This window comes from Mugil cephalus, chromosome 1 (assembly GCF_022458985.1).
Source record: "Mugil cephalus isolate CIBA_MC_2020 chromosome 1, CIBA_Mcephalus_1.1, whole genome shotgun sequence".
NCBI classification, from domain to species: domain Eukaryota; kingdom Metazoa; phylum Chordata; class Actinopteri; order Mugiliformes; family Mugilidae; genus Mugil; species Mugil cephalus.
Window position 1 is genome coordinate 3,230,664 of NC_061770.1, and position 14,541 is coordinate 3,245,204.

The window sequence follows — 14,541 nt, forward strand, 5'->3', positions numbered from 1 at the left end:
AAATGACTGCAAAGGAGACCAGGCAGGAAAACTGTAAATGATCACAACAAGAAGGCTATAACCAGAGGGTGTAAAACCCCCAGTATATCTGGACAGGAGATAAGAGTGTAGCCAATGTAAATGACATTTATTTTGAACTGTACTCCTGGCATCAAATTATCTCCGAAGCTTGAGTTGCTTTTACGTGTCTGTAAGTTGCCTTTGGAGCAGATTAGCTATGGTTAATAAACCTTGAGGTTTACTGACATTTATGTATGATGATGATGAAAGTTCAATTTTATCACTGCTCCACGTTTTATTCCTCCGGTGTTCTCATGGCACGAGCACATCTTCGTTGCACTCATGGCTCATACATTTTAAAAGATGTTCTTGAACTGTCAAATAGTACAGTACAAAAGGGACACTCTGCTCTTTTACCTTTATGAAAAATGTTGCTGTAAAGCTAATTTTCAGAAATAATATATGATACAACTTTGTAAAAGATTCTGTATCCAGCAGTAACTCCTATTCCTTCAGCATGGTTGGTAGATCCCCTAAGTGCTCTGCCAGAATAAAGATGGGCATGTAAAGTGTACCTGGAGGGCCATGGTGTGGTCACAGAGGAAACTCTGGTATTTCAGGGGAATATGGATGCTCTCTTTGGGCCGGAGATAAACCCTGGGACCAGGGACACCCGCCTCCAAGTGGAACATGTTCTCCTCCAGCGGGGTAGGAGTTTTGGTTAGTTCTTTGAAGTAACGCCACTCCTCTGTGTTAGTGATGACACTGGATGGAAAGATTAAAGGACACGAATGAGATAAAAGCAGCCTCTTACATATTTTACTAGACTCACACGGGATCAGAGTTGGACATGTTATGCAATAAGAAATAAAAACTTTCTCTGAGGAATACTGCAGTGTTGTTGTTTCTTTTTTACTCCTATTATCCTGTGCTGAACAACAACATCGTTTCTGTTCAAGTCTGGCTAAAAACGCTGCTACTCCTGGTGGTTCGGAAGATGCTCAAGAACACGAACTCCAATATCTTGAGCACAAAGCAGGTGTTCGATCTAAAGTTCCACAAAGATTCCCCCTCTGGTGAGACTGAAAATCCACAAGTGTAACATGTAGTTGTTCAGATGATTTTCCAAGCACAGGGAATAGGATGCTGCTCTTTCATTTAATATAACTTATATCATAAATGGCTCCACTTCTGTTGCACTACGAAGTACTTTATCTATGTCCAAGAGAAAATAATACATTCTCCTTTAGCATCTGCAGTGAAATGGAAAAAAAAAAAAAAAAAAATTGTCACCACTCATTCTTCCAAAGTGATTCTACCAAGGTAAAGTATGGCCAACAGTAAAAGTGAACTACATTTCACGGTCAGGCTGTCACACCACCCACACACAATGCTTTGCTTTTAATTAGAGGCAGCAGATATGGAGGTCAGTGAAAGTCTCCCATCACTCCCTAACAAATGGATTTCCATGGAGAAAAGAAGAACAGCAACAGATAACACTGCAGCAATGGGAAGGTCTCATCTCTACTATTCCCTCTTCCTTTGAATGCAAAAATTTCACGCGCAAATACATAAGGGGGAGTGCAGCTTTAAACTTCAAAGGCTGCAAGACACGGGCGTGGAGAGGGGAATTTCTCTGGGAGTGCGAGAGTTTATGAATTTTTCAGGGCCCCTCCTTGCCTAGCATTAGGTAAAGATGCAGCAGTCAATTCCATGAAATTCATTTGGAGATTCCCACCTGTGCACTTGGAATAAAAACATTTTGCTTGTGGCTTATCATGGCGAGAAAGAGTGCTTGTGTGCATCTGTCTCACCTGAGCCTCCACTAAAAAAGCATGGGTTGATTCATACTCAATGAAAGACAAGTGAGTAAAACAAGGTAAGAGGGAGAGGAGGGCAAACAGATTGAAAAGAGAGGAGGAACAAAATGAAGGAGATGATTCAAATGGTTGCAAGAGAGAAAAAATAAATGATGGAAGAGTCGTGAAAGCATAGACAGATGAATAATGAGGGAGGTGATGAGAGAGAGCTCTACAATCTCCTATTTCTGTTCTAGCCACCAGTCTTGGCTCACGCTGAGTCCAAGTAGCCATGCAAAATGGATGGCAACAGGTAGCAAAGGTGTCCTCCGCGTCAAGAGGAGCCTCTGGGTTTGAAACCACTGCAGACATCAAAGCAGCTAGCCTAGCCTTTCACTAAGTACTATCCCTTCAAAGCCCGATGCTGGATTTCTGGTTGAGGGTCAGACTTCTTTTTCGTTTGTTTCTGTAGAACAAAGAGCTGACCCAAGGCAGAGTTTGTGTTCTCAAGAAAGCTCTGTGTCAAATATTGGCTTAAAATATTGACGAGGAAGTAACAGCAGCGTAACCTCTGTGTGCTGACGAGCTCCGGTTCAGGGAGTCCAACATAACAAAGGCACTGGGGACGGCTTGTTGTTTTTTTCATGTTCTCGTCCTTCAGAGTCATGGCAGAGTGTTACCGTTAAAAAATATGTTATTGACACATTAAATAAGTTCAGCTAAGAGATGGTGTCAATCACGTATACAGTATAGGGATGCAAGACGACGGCTGAATTAGTTTCAAGAATTCTCACTTCACACACCAAGCTGCATGTCACATTTCTAACTCTAGAAATCTTGCTTTTCCTAAGATGTTTCCCACCTCTCCGCTAACCTTCAGCCATCAGTTATCTCCCACAGTACTCACCACTGGATCAGCGCTCTGAACTACCCACATAGTGTTTGTGCTTCTGTACTCAGTCTTTTACATGCCTGAAATCCTGTGCTTCCTCCTCTTTGTAATCCCATCTAGTTTTTGTTATCTTGTAGGCAAACTGATTCAAGTAAACTTGTTTCTGCGTCAGTCTGAGCCTCTTGTGTCTGTGTGAATGTGTGGGTGTTGACATACCCCAGACTGCTGTTAGCAATGAAACAAAACAATACCTTAAAACCTGTTGTACCTTAAAACATATTAATACAGCATAACTATCAATGTGCCAGTCTTTCCCCCAGAAAATTCAAATGAGCGCTTTGTGTATTCATATCTCTTCAGTCAAATACAGTTCAGCAAAACACATGATCTATGATGAAATACCAGAGTTTCATAAAATATAAACACACTCTTGGCAGAGCTGTACTTGGTGAAATCTGAATTTGACTTCTGAAATCCAAAGTACTTCAGCAGAAGTAGTTAAAATGCAGAGGCTTCATTCTTAATTTACACATTTCAGGCTCTTGGTAGAGGTGACAGACGGTTTGGTGTAAAGTGTCATACTGCATCATCAGGAAATAAATAATCTAACAAGGTGCTAAGCCAGCCAGAGGACAGATGCAGGGATTGATGACACTAAATTAGACCTGGTAGGCCGCACTAATGCTGTAATGATTCATCTGTGGTGCACGGTAGCCTTCGCTGATCATCGTGATATATGTTAATCCAATAATGGGCATGAGCAGAATGCATAACAAAAGAGTCAGAATGGGGGATTAACAATGAGGCTAACAGGAGGAAACAAACACCGTGGATACCTTAAACGGTGCATCCAGGAAACGACAGCCATCATGGCTTCTACATGTGGATTAAAGAGGATATTTACCATCTTACCAGCATTATGCTCACATCTGTGTCAAGGTCGACTGACTGTGCTGCTGAAGGAGGGACTATATTGTGTGTTCATGGACCGACAGTTTGCATGTGAAAAAAAAATAAAAAATGAAGCTGGTTGCCAACACTGCAAGATAAACGAAAGGATTATCTTATCTCATCTCAAATGTGCATTTGTTGCATGAAATGTGTAATGCATGGATTCACACATAACATGTCGATATCGAAAAGGAAAAAGAATAAATAATGCATCCACTACACAATTCAGAGTCAAAAAAGTAAATAGAAGGCATTTTAACAAGGAAGTAAATTCTGAAAATGAGTGTGGTTTGTAGTACCAAATATAAAATACTTCCCAATAAGAAGCATAAATACGATATGGATGTTTTGTTCAAGGAAAATATAATTTATAATTATATTTATATTCATGTATAATCACCTAAATTGTGGCAGTTTTGTTTGAAGGTGTCCTCTGTATCTAGACAGAAAGACACACAAATCATCCCACATACTCGATCAGTTTGGGATCTAGTGAATGAGTTCTCATGTCAGTGGTTTTAATGTTATGCCTGATCGGAAATTCTGATTTTCAAGGTTAATGATGGAACATATTTAGAGTAATGGTTGTGTATTGTAGTCTTTTATCGTCACAAAGTATTACATACTATACTTGACACGTGTAAACTTTGAGGAGCAGTTGGAAAATCTACCTGTCAGATGAAAGAAAGTTTAGACACATCTCACACTGAAAAAAGGTCAAATGTAAGGACACAGAATAATTTCCTAAAGCAGATGGAAACAGGTCTTAAACATTCTCCAGAGCTTTACCATCACCTTTGGAAACACATTCCAAATGTGTGAACACGGTTTCACAGTGGAGGGTGGTTTGTTACGGTCTGATAATGGAAAACGCAGCCAGGAGAGAAACACATGGTCACAGTTTGCGTGTTAGACTGGGACATGCCTCTGAACTTGTAAAATCCACCCAGTTTCAAAAGTGATTAACAACCACATCTCATCCACTTCAGGGATAAGTATGTTTTCACCAAACAAACGGAGGAGAGAGTGTCAAAACTTCCACAACCTCACTGTTTGCAGAATCTCACCTGAGCTCAGGGTCATCGCTGTGAATGGTGACGGTCTGTGGTACATTGAAGGGATTTTTAAGGACAAACTCCATGTATTCAGCAGAGCCCAGGCTGGCATAGAGCAGGTGCTGGGTGGTGATGGCCTGGCTCAGCATGTTGGCGATTCCTTCCACCGTAGTATGCTCCTCACTGGGTTTGAAGTGATGAAGTTCTCTGTGCAGCTTGTCCTCCTTAGTCCAATCCTAACACCCAAGAACAATGGCAAGGGTGAAAAATATTCCACTATAACACTAGGAAGCACACTATATTAATTATGTCATCAGTAACGTCACGAGTAACACCAACACACCAGCTCTCACTTTCATTGTTTGGATGATCTAGCTAACACTTTTGGGTGAAAGCACTCTTTTCTGATTCTCACCCAGTACACAGATCTCAACAACATCATTAAGTACAAGGTCACAGAAACTAGAAACTACAGCTACATCAGCAAAGCAGTAAAGCCCTGTTTGCTCTGTTTGACACAAGTAAGCTTTATGGTTTTACACTTTGCTTCCCAGTTAAGAAATGTGAATATGGAATGACTTTTCTTAATATAAATTATCTATCTGACTTAATCTAAATTTAGGCTTTCCATCAACATTGAATCACACAATATTACGTGAGAACACATTCTCGAAGCAGATGGATATTGTGTTTTTATTATTAAGACAGACTTTCAGTCTGTGACAAGCATGCCATGATAAATTAACTATGTGATATAATTAAATTTGCAACCGTGAGCATGTTGTGGTGTAGTCTGTTGGACTCACATCATTTTAATATTAGAAACAAATCACATCATGTCTGGAATTGAGGTCAGTAGGTGTAGTTCTCTTAAAAACAAACCAATCTCTTCAAACTGAGTTTCAAAATCAGGATGGTAAAGTTAACTGTGCGAAAAAAAATGTGATACTGAGGTTATCCTGTTCATTAAACCTGGTCCAAATTAAGTTGTGTTTTTCAGGGCAGAAAAGTTTAATTCAAATTGAATTGCAAAGCAATTCTAAAGATCTTCTCTCAGTGCTAGTGGGACTCACTTATACCCCACGAAGTTCAGCCTGTTATAGAGGCGTGAAACAACTAAAACAAAGGTCTTACCGGAGGTAATGCAAGGTGTAAAATGTCTGCGACAGATATGCACCACAGCCAAAATCACATTAAACATGTGCACTCATGGTGAAAGTACAAGAAGAGGCTTGGGGTGGAAGAGCAATTAATACATTCTAAGTACGGAATTAAAAATACTGACAGGCACCTCTGAGAAGGCTCCCTCGTGACATGTTTTCTGTTGCCGGTGTGAGATTCACTGAAGAAGACACACTGGGAAAGACTAGTGTAGTTCAGCTTTTGACAGGAGTAGCTATTTTTGGCTACTCTTGTCAAAAGCCAAAGCTTGACCTCACCATAGCCTTAGCAGCTTTAGCATCTTCCCTGCCCTCCCGCTGATGCACGGCAGCCATGCAGAGGAGCTTCCGGCGCCCGCTGTCGGGTTCTTTCAGGTTGCGCTCTTCAGGTACGATGGAGTCGGCTCTGATCCCGCTTCTGAACAATGGCTTCTGATCCCCATCTATCTCCAGTCTGTGTGCTTGTGCAGTGTTCCTCGCTGTGAAGTAGAAACAGGCTGCAATCGTGAATATATTTACTGAACAGAGTGGATCTAATCTCTTTGCCATTTTGACCATATGTTCCAAAAACCCTCCAAATGTCCAAGAGAGAAAGAGAGAGGAGCTGACAAATTAAAGTATTGTTGGAGCACTAGAAACAACAGCTTGTTCACACACAACAGTCCAGTCAAACAACTGGCACCCCTACAACTGGGCCGAAGCCCAAATGCTGGATAAACAAACTCACGCTCTCCTCCCAGTTTATCTTTCACCTACAAGGTCATGTGTACTCTACAAGCACCAAAATACCTCATTAAAATATCGGATTCATCTACTACACACTAAATGATGCATCCTCATTTTGACCATGCAAATTAGCCCAAAGGAAAGTGCTGATGAGAATATGGCTAACTCTGCACTTTGAACAACACTCAGACATGAACAAACTTCTAACTCAGAGCTGCCCAAATTATATTTTTGTTATCTAAAAACAGCTTTAATCTTCCTTCGCTCAGTGGGCACCGCAGCAACCGGAAGATAAACTCAGACTCACTGAAAGTGGACACACATCTTAAACGGAAAAGCAGCACAGTGTAGAGAAAAAGTGAGTGGTACATCAGTGAATGGAGGACGAGAGAGATGAGATTAAGAAAAAAGAAAATTACAGAGAAAAAGAGACACGAGGCTTATGCAAAGTACTCCTTTATTTAAGAATTACAGGGATGTTCCCTACTGTATTGCTTTTCACCACACATCAGACTTTTACTAATTCCTTGTGTGTTCAGAATTTTTTAAGGTGTTTTAACCCACTTCTACTTTGTTCTCTTCCACTTGCATTGCACCTGTGTTTGGAATGCATTTGTTGATGACATACACAATATGTGATCAGCATTCTTCAATCAGGCATAACATTATGTCCACCTCCCTTGTGCCTCCCAAACAGTTGTGACTCATCAGAGAATGGACACGGGCCTTCTGGGAGTGTCCTGTGGTGTCTGGTCTTGTCTAGGGGGTTGCTACATGTTAGGTACGTGTCATCTTGATGTCTTTTTCTTAGCCCTGTTGACAGCTCAGCATATAATGTTTTCTTTATATACTAGAAGACTTAACATGAACAAAACTAGCAGTCAATGCTAAAGCTAATCAATGCAGTATAGCAGTGCAGATTCAAACAGCCAGGGTTTCGTGCATTGCGTGGAGAGGTTCTCCAGTTGCTGATGCCTGGGCATGCACACGGAGGACGACCTGACCTGGAACACCAGCACTGCAGCCAGCATCAAAAAGGTACAGCAGAGACTTTATTTCCTAGGGATACTGAGAAACTACCACCTCGAACAGGAACTGTTAGTGTCCTTTTACAAATGCTCCATACAGGGTATTGTTACATACTATATCTGCGTGTGGTTTTCCAGCAGCGAACAGGAAAGCGCTCCAGAGAATCATCACCACAGCTCAGAAGACCACCGGTTGCCCCCTTCCATGCCTGGAGAAACTCTACAGTTCCCACTGCCTCAGGAAGGCACAGTACATACTCAGTGATCGTACCTATCCTGGGGATGAACTTTTTGAACAGTTATGATTCACGACTTTGAAGGCAAAGACAAACAGATTGAGAAAGAACCATTTTTGCACCAAACACTGTTTGACTGGCATTGGGTTTTACGAGACTGTTTTTACACTGGCTGCTGTTTGAATTCAAACCTGTCAACTTTCCCTTAAATTATACACTATAGCAACACAAGGGGTATTAAAAAAAATGGTATGGTATTTTGCAAACTAAATTGTACTATTTTCAAAAACTGTTTTAGAAATTCTGTCATAGCTGAAATATGAGAAATGGTAAGCTTTCATGTCTTGTCAAAGAACCTGAAAACCCACGAGAGATGCAGTTTATTTTGAAAAATCTGAAAATATTAGTCAACTGATAACTTCAAAGTGCTTTTCTAGTAGTTTTTGCAATTCGGGATGCCTATATTTGCAGTCTGGAAGCCAGCCTGACTTCGCACGTACAATTTTGTTTTTCTTCTACAGAATCAGTTTTGGATTTGTGGCGGTGGTTACTCCAATACAAAAACTTTCCACTGTGCAACGTAGAGTCGAAGGTGAGCAGGTGTGCTTGAGATGCAGGTGGTGGTGGGTGGGGATAGAAGCGAGGCTGGCTAATTAGCATATTTATAAATCTACGCACAATAAACAAGGGGAAAGGGTAGTGTTACAGCCGAGCCATTTTCAGGCATCAAGGGATTATATTCATGGAAAGAAATATCCAAATATGTAAGACTGATGAGCAGAAATGACTTTTTATGCTTTAACCAATGCCAGGATAGGGACTTTAAATTGGCTTTCTCTTTAGCTGCCAGTCCACTGTGCTCTCATTGACTTGGTAATGAAAAAATGCAGTAGAATTGAGGTGGTCTAACCTGGGGTTTAAGCTGCCAGTCAATCAAGATCCAAGTGTCTTTAACTAGCAATATTGAAATTTATACGCATTAGAAACATGCTTGGCCTTGTGGCTTTTCTTTCGGCTTTTCTCCTCCTAGTATCGCTCTTTATCAATGGACCATTTTTCGAAGTCTCATTATCACAGAGACACCGGATCAGCTGCCAGTCACCTAACCAGATAGTGTCTGGCTACACTGCACCCTTCAGAGCAGCAGGCAGCCAGAATAGTAGCGGAACAAGAGTTACTGTTGTGACTGGACCCCACTGATAGCAATTAGGAACAATGTATGTTTAAATGGTACAGGAGGGTTTAGTGGAGCGAGGGAAGAGTTCGGTGTAAAAGAGAGAGACAGGTGGTGGTGGAGAGAAGGAGGGTGAGCTAGAAACACAGCGAACACTGAACAGACCGTGTTTGTACAGTAACAAGCAGTGTGTGTTAATGACTGTAGCAGTTACATGTGGGATAAACCTAGCCATGAATTAATTTGTAAACATGTCTTATACGCTGCATGTTGGCTGTCTTGTACTTCCACAGAGCTTTAGCATGTAGTGTGCTATGGAACAAGTGTTCTCAGATCATGCAGCATTACTACTGTTATGTAGTGCTAGACCTGTGAAGCCTACTTAATATTACTCTATGATACTATCTGCCTACTTCCAGCCTGTTTCTTAACTCCCACAGTGTGTGTGTGGGGGTAGTCCACATTTGAGGTCAAATTTAGGAAGAGCACACCAGTTGACTGGCGATGGCTTGTCTAATTGAGGAAAAAATTGGTTTCCCCAGTGTGTGTGTGTGTGTGTCTCTGCTTGGACTGTGTACACACACTCACACCGAAACACACAAGACAAACAGGACTGTGGCTCGCCACCAGAGATGCTTCTACAAGCTCAATTAGGTTGAAAATTGAGCGGTTCAGCGGTGCAGCCAACAGACAGAATGTGAAATGGATCTGGTTGAGTTGATCAAGGCAGGAGCATGGCCACCGCCCACACCAAAGACACTAATTACTCTGCTGAGCATAATACAAGCACATATGCGCTTATACATACAGTGAAAGATGAGCGGAGGAAAAAAGTAAAGTGAGGTTCCTTTTATGGTTGGAACATAAACACAAACACACAGAAGGCAGCGGACTGTGGATTGAAGTGACTTACCATTGAGGGAGTAGATGTTTCTTGAGGACAGGCTTCCTCCTCTGAAGCCACAGGTGACCTCACGAGGTCTGATGATGTGGGAATGAGAAGACATGAGGTCTGATGCCCTCCTCCTGCTAGGATCAACTGGGCACCCTGTGGGAGAGAAATGCAGTTTTAAGTTTGATGTTTTAATTAGACAGTATTTATGTGACAAAACCAATAATAAATGGGAGTCATCTACTTCATCTTACAGTCAGCTGATTCTCCACTAAAACGTCTGTATCGTCCTTATCAGACCAGCTCTGTATGTGCTGACCTGAACCAACTCCAGGTGACGAAAGTACCTGCTAAACTTTTGACACCTCATACCGGCAGTAAGGGCTTTCATGTCAGGTGTAAACTGCAAATGTTATTTCTTTTCTTCTTCCAAAGTGTTCCAAATCATAATGCAATTGATATTTCAGGAAGGTTTCAGAAAAATGAATATTACGTTTTTGAGCTTTTTAGCTATCTGGTACCAATCTCACACAGAGTAGCTCATGAATGTGCCAGGTGGATCTTTATCTTAAAAAAAGGGGGAAATTAGAGGAAGAGGCTGTACCACATTATTAAGTAATTCTCAGGTTGCAATTAGGGGAGCAAGAAAGAGTTTTCTGAAGATGAAAAACATGAAATAGTGCAGTTTTGTGCAAAAGGCAGGAAAACCTTCAATATCTTTAAAAATCTGAGATAGCTCATTGAACTGTGAAAAGATCAGTGTGTGATTCAGAGACACGTTTGATGAGATAAAGGTTTATTAAAGAAACTATTACAAGGGTGGAAAGAAAAAGGTTTTGTTGAGCAACAAACAGGTATTTGAAACTGCTGTCTCTGTTGTTTCTGAAGTTCTCATATGTTCTAGAGCCTGGCAGCTGTACATGAAGACTCATTTTTATTCAACAGTATAGCAGTGCCTTGCCACATTGGAATATGGAATATGGTGTATTGATTTGTGCTGAAATATTAGATGCAAACTGTTATAGTGACTAACTTCTCTGATTTCTGTTTGTGCTTTAGTACTGATAGGAAGCCTGAAGTCCGCTAATGGTTGGTATAGCAGTATCTCTTAGTTGTGTGATACACAGGACATAAAACAACAATTTGCAGGCTCAATAAAGCCTGGACTTCAGTTCTGTTCTCTGTGGTTTTAGGATTTGTAATGTGCTGTATTCATCTGTTTGACCACTCAATGCACACTTACATCTGGACCACTCGCTGTATGCTTGTCAAGTTTCCTCTTGGGCTAAGAAAATAACTGGCCAACAGTTTAAAGAACTGCAATTTCTTTCTGAGCATAAGCAAAGGGGTGGTTCTTTTTCCAGCAGTCATTAGATCCATGAAAAAGTCCCTCTGATCAGAAAGCTGCTATTGGGAACTGAGATGATATATCCCCTCAGGCTCCTTGGGGGTGTCAAAATGACCCATGTAAGATATGTTGAGTCTCTAACATAATATAGAAATAAGAATTGAGCCTGAATAAGAAGAAAATCAATGCTGAACAATGGACTAACTCATGCTGCAAAGAAAACAGTTGACACCATGGCTCCTGTGGGAATACAAAGAGAAAGAACTCAAAAGATTGATACTATTGCAACATAGCAACATCACTGTTGAGAATAAAAAATCCACATTCATTAAAAAGAAAAAAGTATTCTGCATAATATTAATTTGGAATATGGAGTAGATTTATTTCAATTCAGTTTTATTTAACAATACAAACTTTCAGGTGCATTGGTCTGATGACATTGTGTCTGTGTTCCTGTAATTCCAGCAAAGGACTTGTTAAAATGAAAAGAAGCTCCTGACTGCAATCAAGCCAGCTAAACCAGAGAACAACAGTTTTAATAAGGAATGACTGTCTTTCTGGTTGTTTTATCACAAATTATCTGCTTCTCTCTGGACCAGGATCAGGATTATAAAATGCTTACAGAAGCATCTCCATAACAAACATAATCTCCAGTAACTCCAGCAGTGCCTTGTATTGTGAAACTATATATTGTCAAGTTACATGCTGGCTAAGAACACTGGAGGCAGGATCATTACATGGAGATGTGCCTACAGAGGTTAATTAGTGGTCTGAAATTGGCCCAGAGGTCTGGACACAAAAAGCTGGCAACATGATGAGTCATGCTGATTGATGGTAGTGTTGGATCCTGCATTGGCTGAGCAATAGAGCAAGACACTTGAACATAAAGCCGTTGCAATTTACTTGCAGCTACCAGTATTTAAACACAAGGGGTGCATAGGTGCAGGGTTTATGTTTGTTTATGAGCTTGCCAGCCCATGGGAAGTGGTGAACATCCATCAGGACAAAGTAAAATCTGCACCCATGGAGTGCTGACCAGATAATTACAGATCCTTTGTTTACAGAACAACTCCATTTTTTAACTGTCAGGTCACAGTATTATTCCTGACAGAGGCTGTATGTAACAGCCAAGCTGGCTGTTTGGGTTGATGCTGCAAAACCCGCCTCTTAACAGTAACACCCACTCCATCAGTATTCAGAACTTATTTGTCTCCCTTTATGTTCCTGTATGGCAAAATCATTATTTTCCCCCCTTTTAAAGGCAAGTGGATAAGTAAGCACTTCAGGGTGCGCTTGAAGAAAGACAGTGAATGATGGTCTATATTAGGGTTTCTTCTTAGATTAATTCGTCCTGTGCAAAGCCCTCTACAGTGTAGAAGCTGAGGGAAAGGCTTGTTTACACTTTTGGACAGTTTTTCACACACAAAACACCCAGTAATGGAAATGTAACAGATAATTGTTCAGAGCCAAAACCACAACACAAGCCTGCTACCACGTACTGTCTTCAAAAGGGCATTTTTAAATACCACAGGTCAAAAGACTTATTTTGTGTAATTTGAGGGTAAGGCCACCGCTTAGAATCAGTTTGATACAGATCACAACAGTTGAGTGAAGAAGCAAGTAAAACTAAAGCTTAAGAGCCTTTTAAATTACACTGCACTTTGACACAACACTTCCATTACTCTGATCAGTTTGCAGGTTTTGGATCATAACATACCCAGATGAGGTGCTTAATCGTAACATAAGAAGTTTGAGGAGTTCCTGAGAGGCCGTGGGATGCCTCATTCAGGCATATGAAATATGGTGAGTGCAGCAATTAAGTGGCTTTACTGCCCAGAACTGACACCTCAGTTAGCTTGTAAGAGTTCTAAAAGAGGAGCCAAAAGTACCCTCCAAATCTTTTAGAGGCAAACTCCTTCATCAACACTCCGAATAATGGGCGGCAGCTAAATGACTAATGGGGAGCTGGCGTTGCCATGCAAACAGACACAGACAGCACAGTTCTGCAGATTAATGGGTTAGGTGTCTGCCGTCCCAATGCATTCCCCTCATCATCCATCACCCTTCCCAGGCCACACGACTCAGCTGAACGTATTTGCTCGAGTTATATTTCCCAGGTATTTCTGTGAAGATGTTATGTTTGCCATGAAAACATCTCAAATCGATAACGAGGGCAAAAGGATCTCATTCCTAACACCTCATTAACGGCCCTTCAGGATGCAATCTTTTGTTCTGAGAAATGTTTTGATGAGAGATGGATTTATACAATGAGCCATCAAGGATGTGATAAGATGAACACCCAGTGCCACGTGTCCATAATAAAACAAATGGACTGGTGATGAACACAATTATGCACCTCTGATTTAATCATTCAATCATTTTAATTAATCAGCTATCACTAGAAACATTATTAGGCCCATCAGATAATACGTACTTTAGTGCGTATCCAGGCTGACGCTGATGTCTTGGTCTCATCATTATATTACTGTCTCTGACCACAAATTTATGCAGTGGGACATTGCTAAGACAGCTAATGACCCTAATCAGAGATATATACTGTATGTGGTTGTGTTGCAGACAGAAAGCCGAGCACAGTGTTTGCTGCTCTGCATTGTCTTTGTGAAGGAGAGTAATTGTGAACAAAGTGCCACAGGGCTCAACTCTATCAAATTTATTGACTGCCTCTCGCTGCTGCATGACAATAACCCTACTCGGCACTACCCCACCTGCCCGCCCCCTTTGCTCTGCTGGCAGTTCTTGAGGTTAAGGCCACAACAAACTACTGATTTACTGGCCCCCAGAACAAATGGGAGCAGGCACCAGGGGGGTTTCAAAGTAGTCTGCAATATTCGATTTCTTTAGACTCCTCGTTCCAGGCCACTGACCTTTCAGAATAAGCAGATTCTCTCTCACCTCAAGGCTAAATGCAAGGCTGATAAAGTCAGGCGTTAATGCGCCAACAGCAACCGCCTTTAATGAGAGGGACATACTGTACATGCACTCCTTAGGGAAGTCACCTATAGCTAAAGTATTTGTCAGGTAAATTTTTGTTCCACTCGTGACAGCTTTAGGCAGAATTCTCTCTAGTCTTCTCTCCTGCAACAGACTTCTCTCTAGTCTTCTCCCCAGGGCTTATCAGGCTGCTGCAGCTGAGGAGCAATGTGAGGTCTGGAGAAGGTTCTAATCTATTTTCTCTAGTGTGTTGAAGCAGATACATGCTGTCTGTTTGTGTGTGAGTGTGTGTGTGTGTGTCTGTGTGTGTGTGGACTGTAATAGGGAC

The 14,541-nt window shown here is 41.3% G+C and overlaps 1 protein-coding gene across 2 annotated transcripts in view; it reads right to left on the bottom strand.

The window, feature by feature from the left end:
* LOC125022730 (nephrocystin-4-like) overlaps positions 1-14,541 on the bottom strand; it is a 159,667-nt gene that overhangs the window by 16,303 nt on the left and 128,823 nt on the right. For both annotated transcript variants that reach the window (XM_047610754.1, XM_047610012.1), the window contains exons 18-21: positions 9,935-10,069; positions 6,137-6,336; positions 4,710-4,933; positions 576-765 (exon numbers count right to left, since the gene is read on the bottom strand). In XM_047610754.1, coding sequence (XP_047466710.1) covers positions 576-765; positions 4,710-4,933; positions 6,137-6,336; positions 9,935-10,069 — 749 coding nt within the window. The remainder of the gene's footprint in view (positions 1-575; positions 766-4,709; positions 4,934-6,136; positions 6,337-9,934; positions 10,070-14,541) is intronic.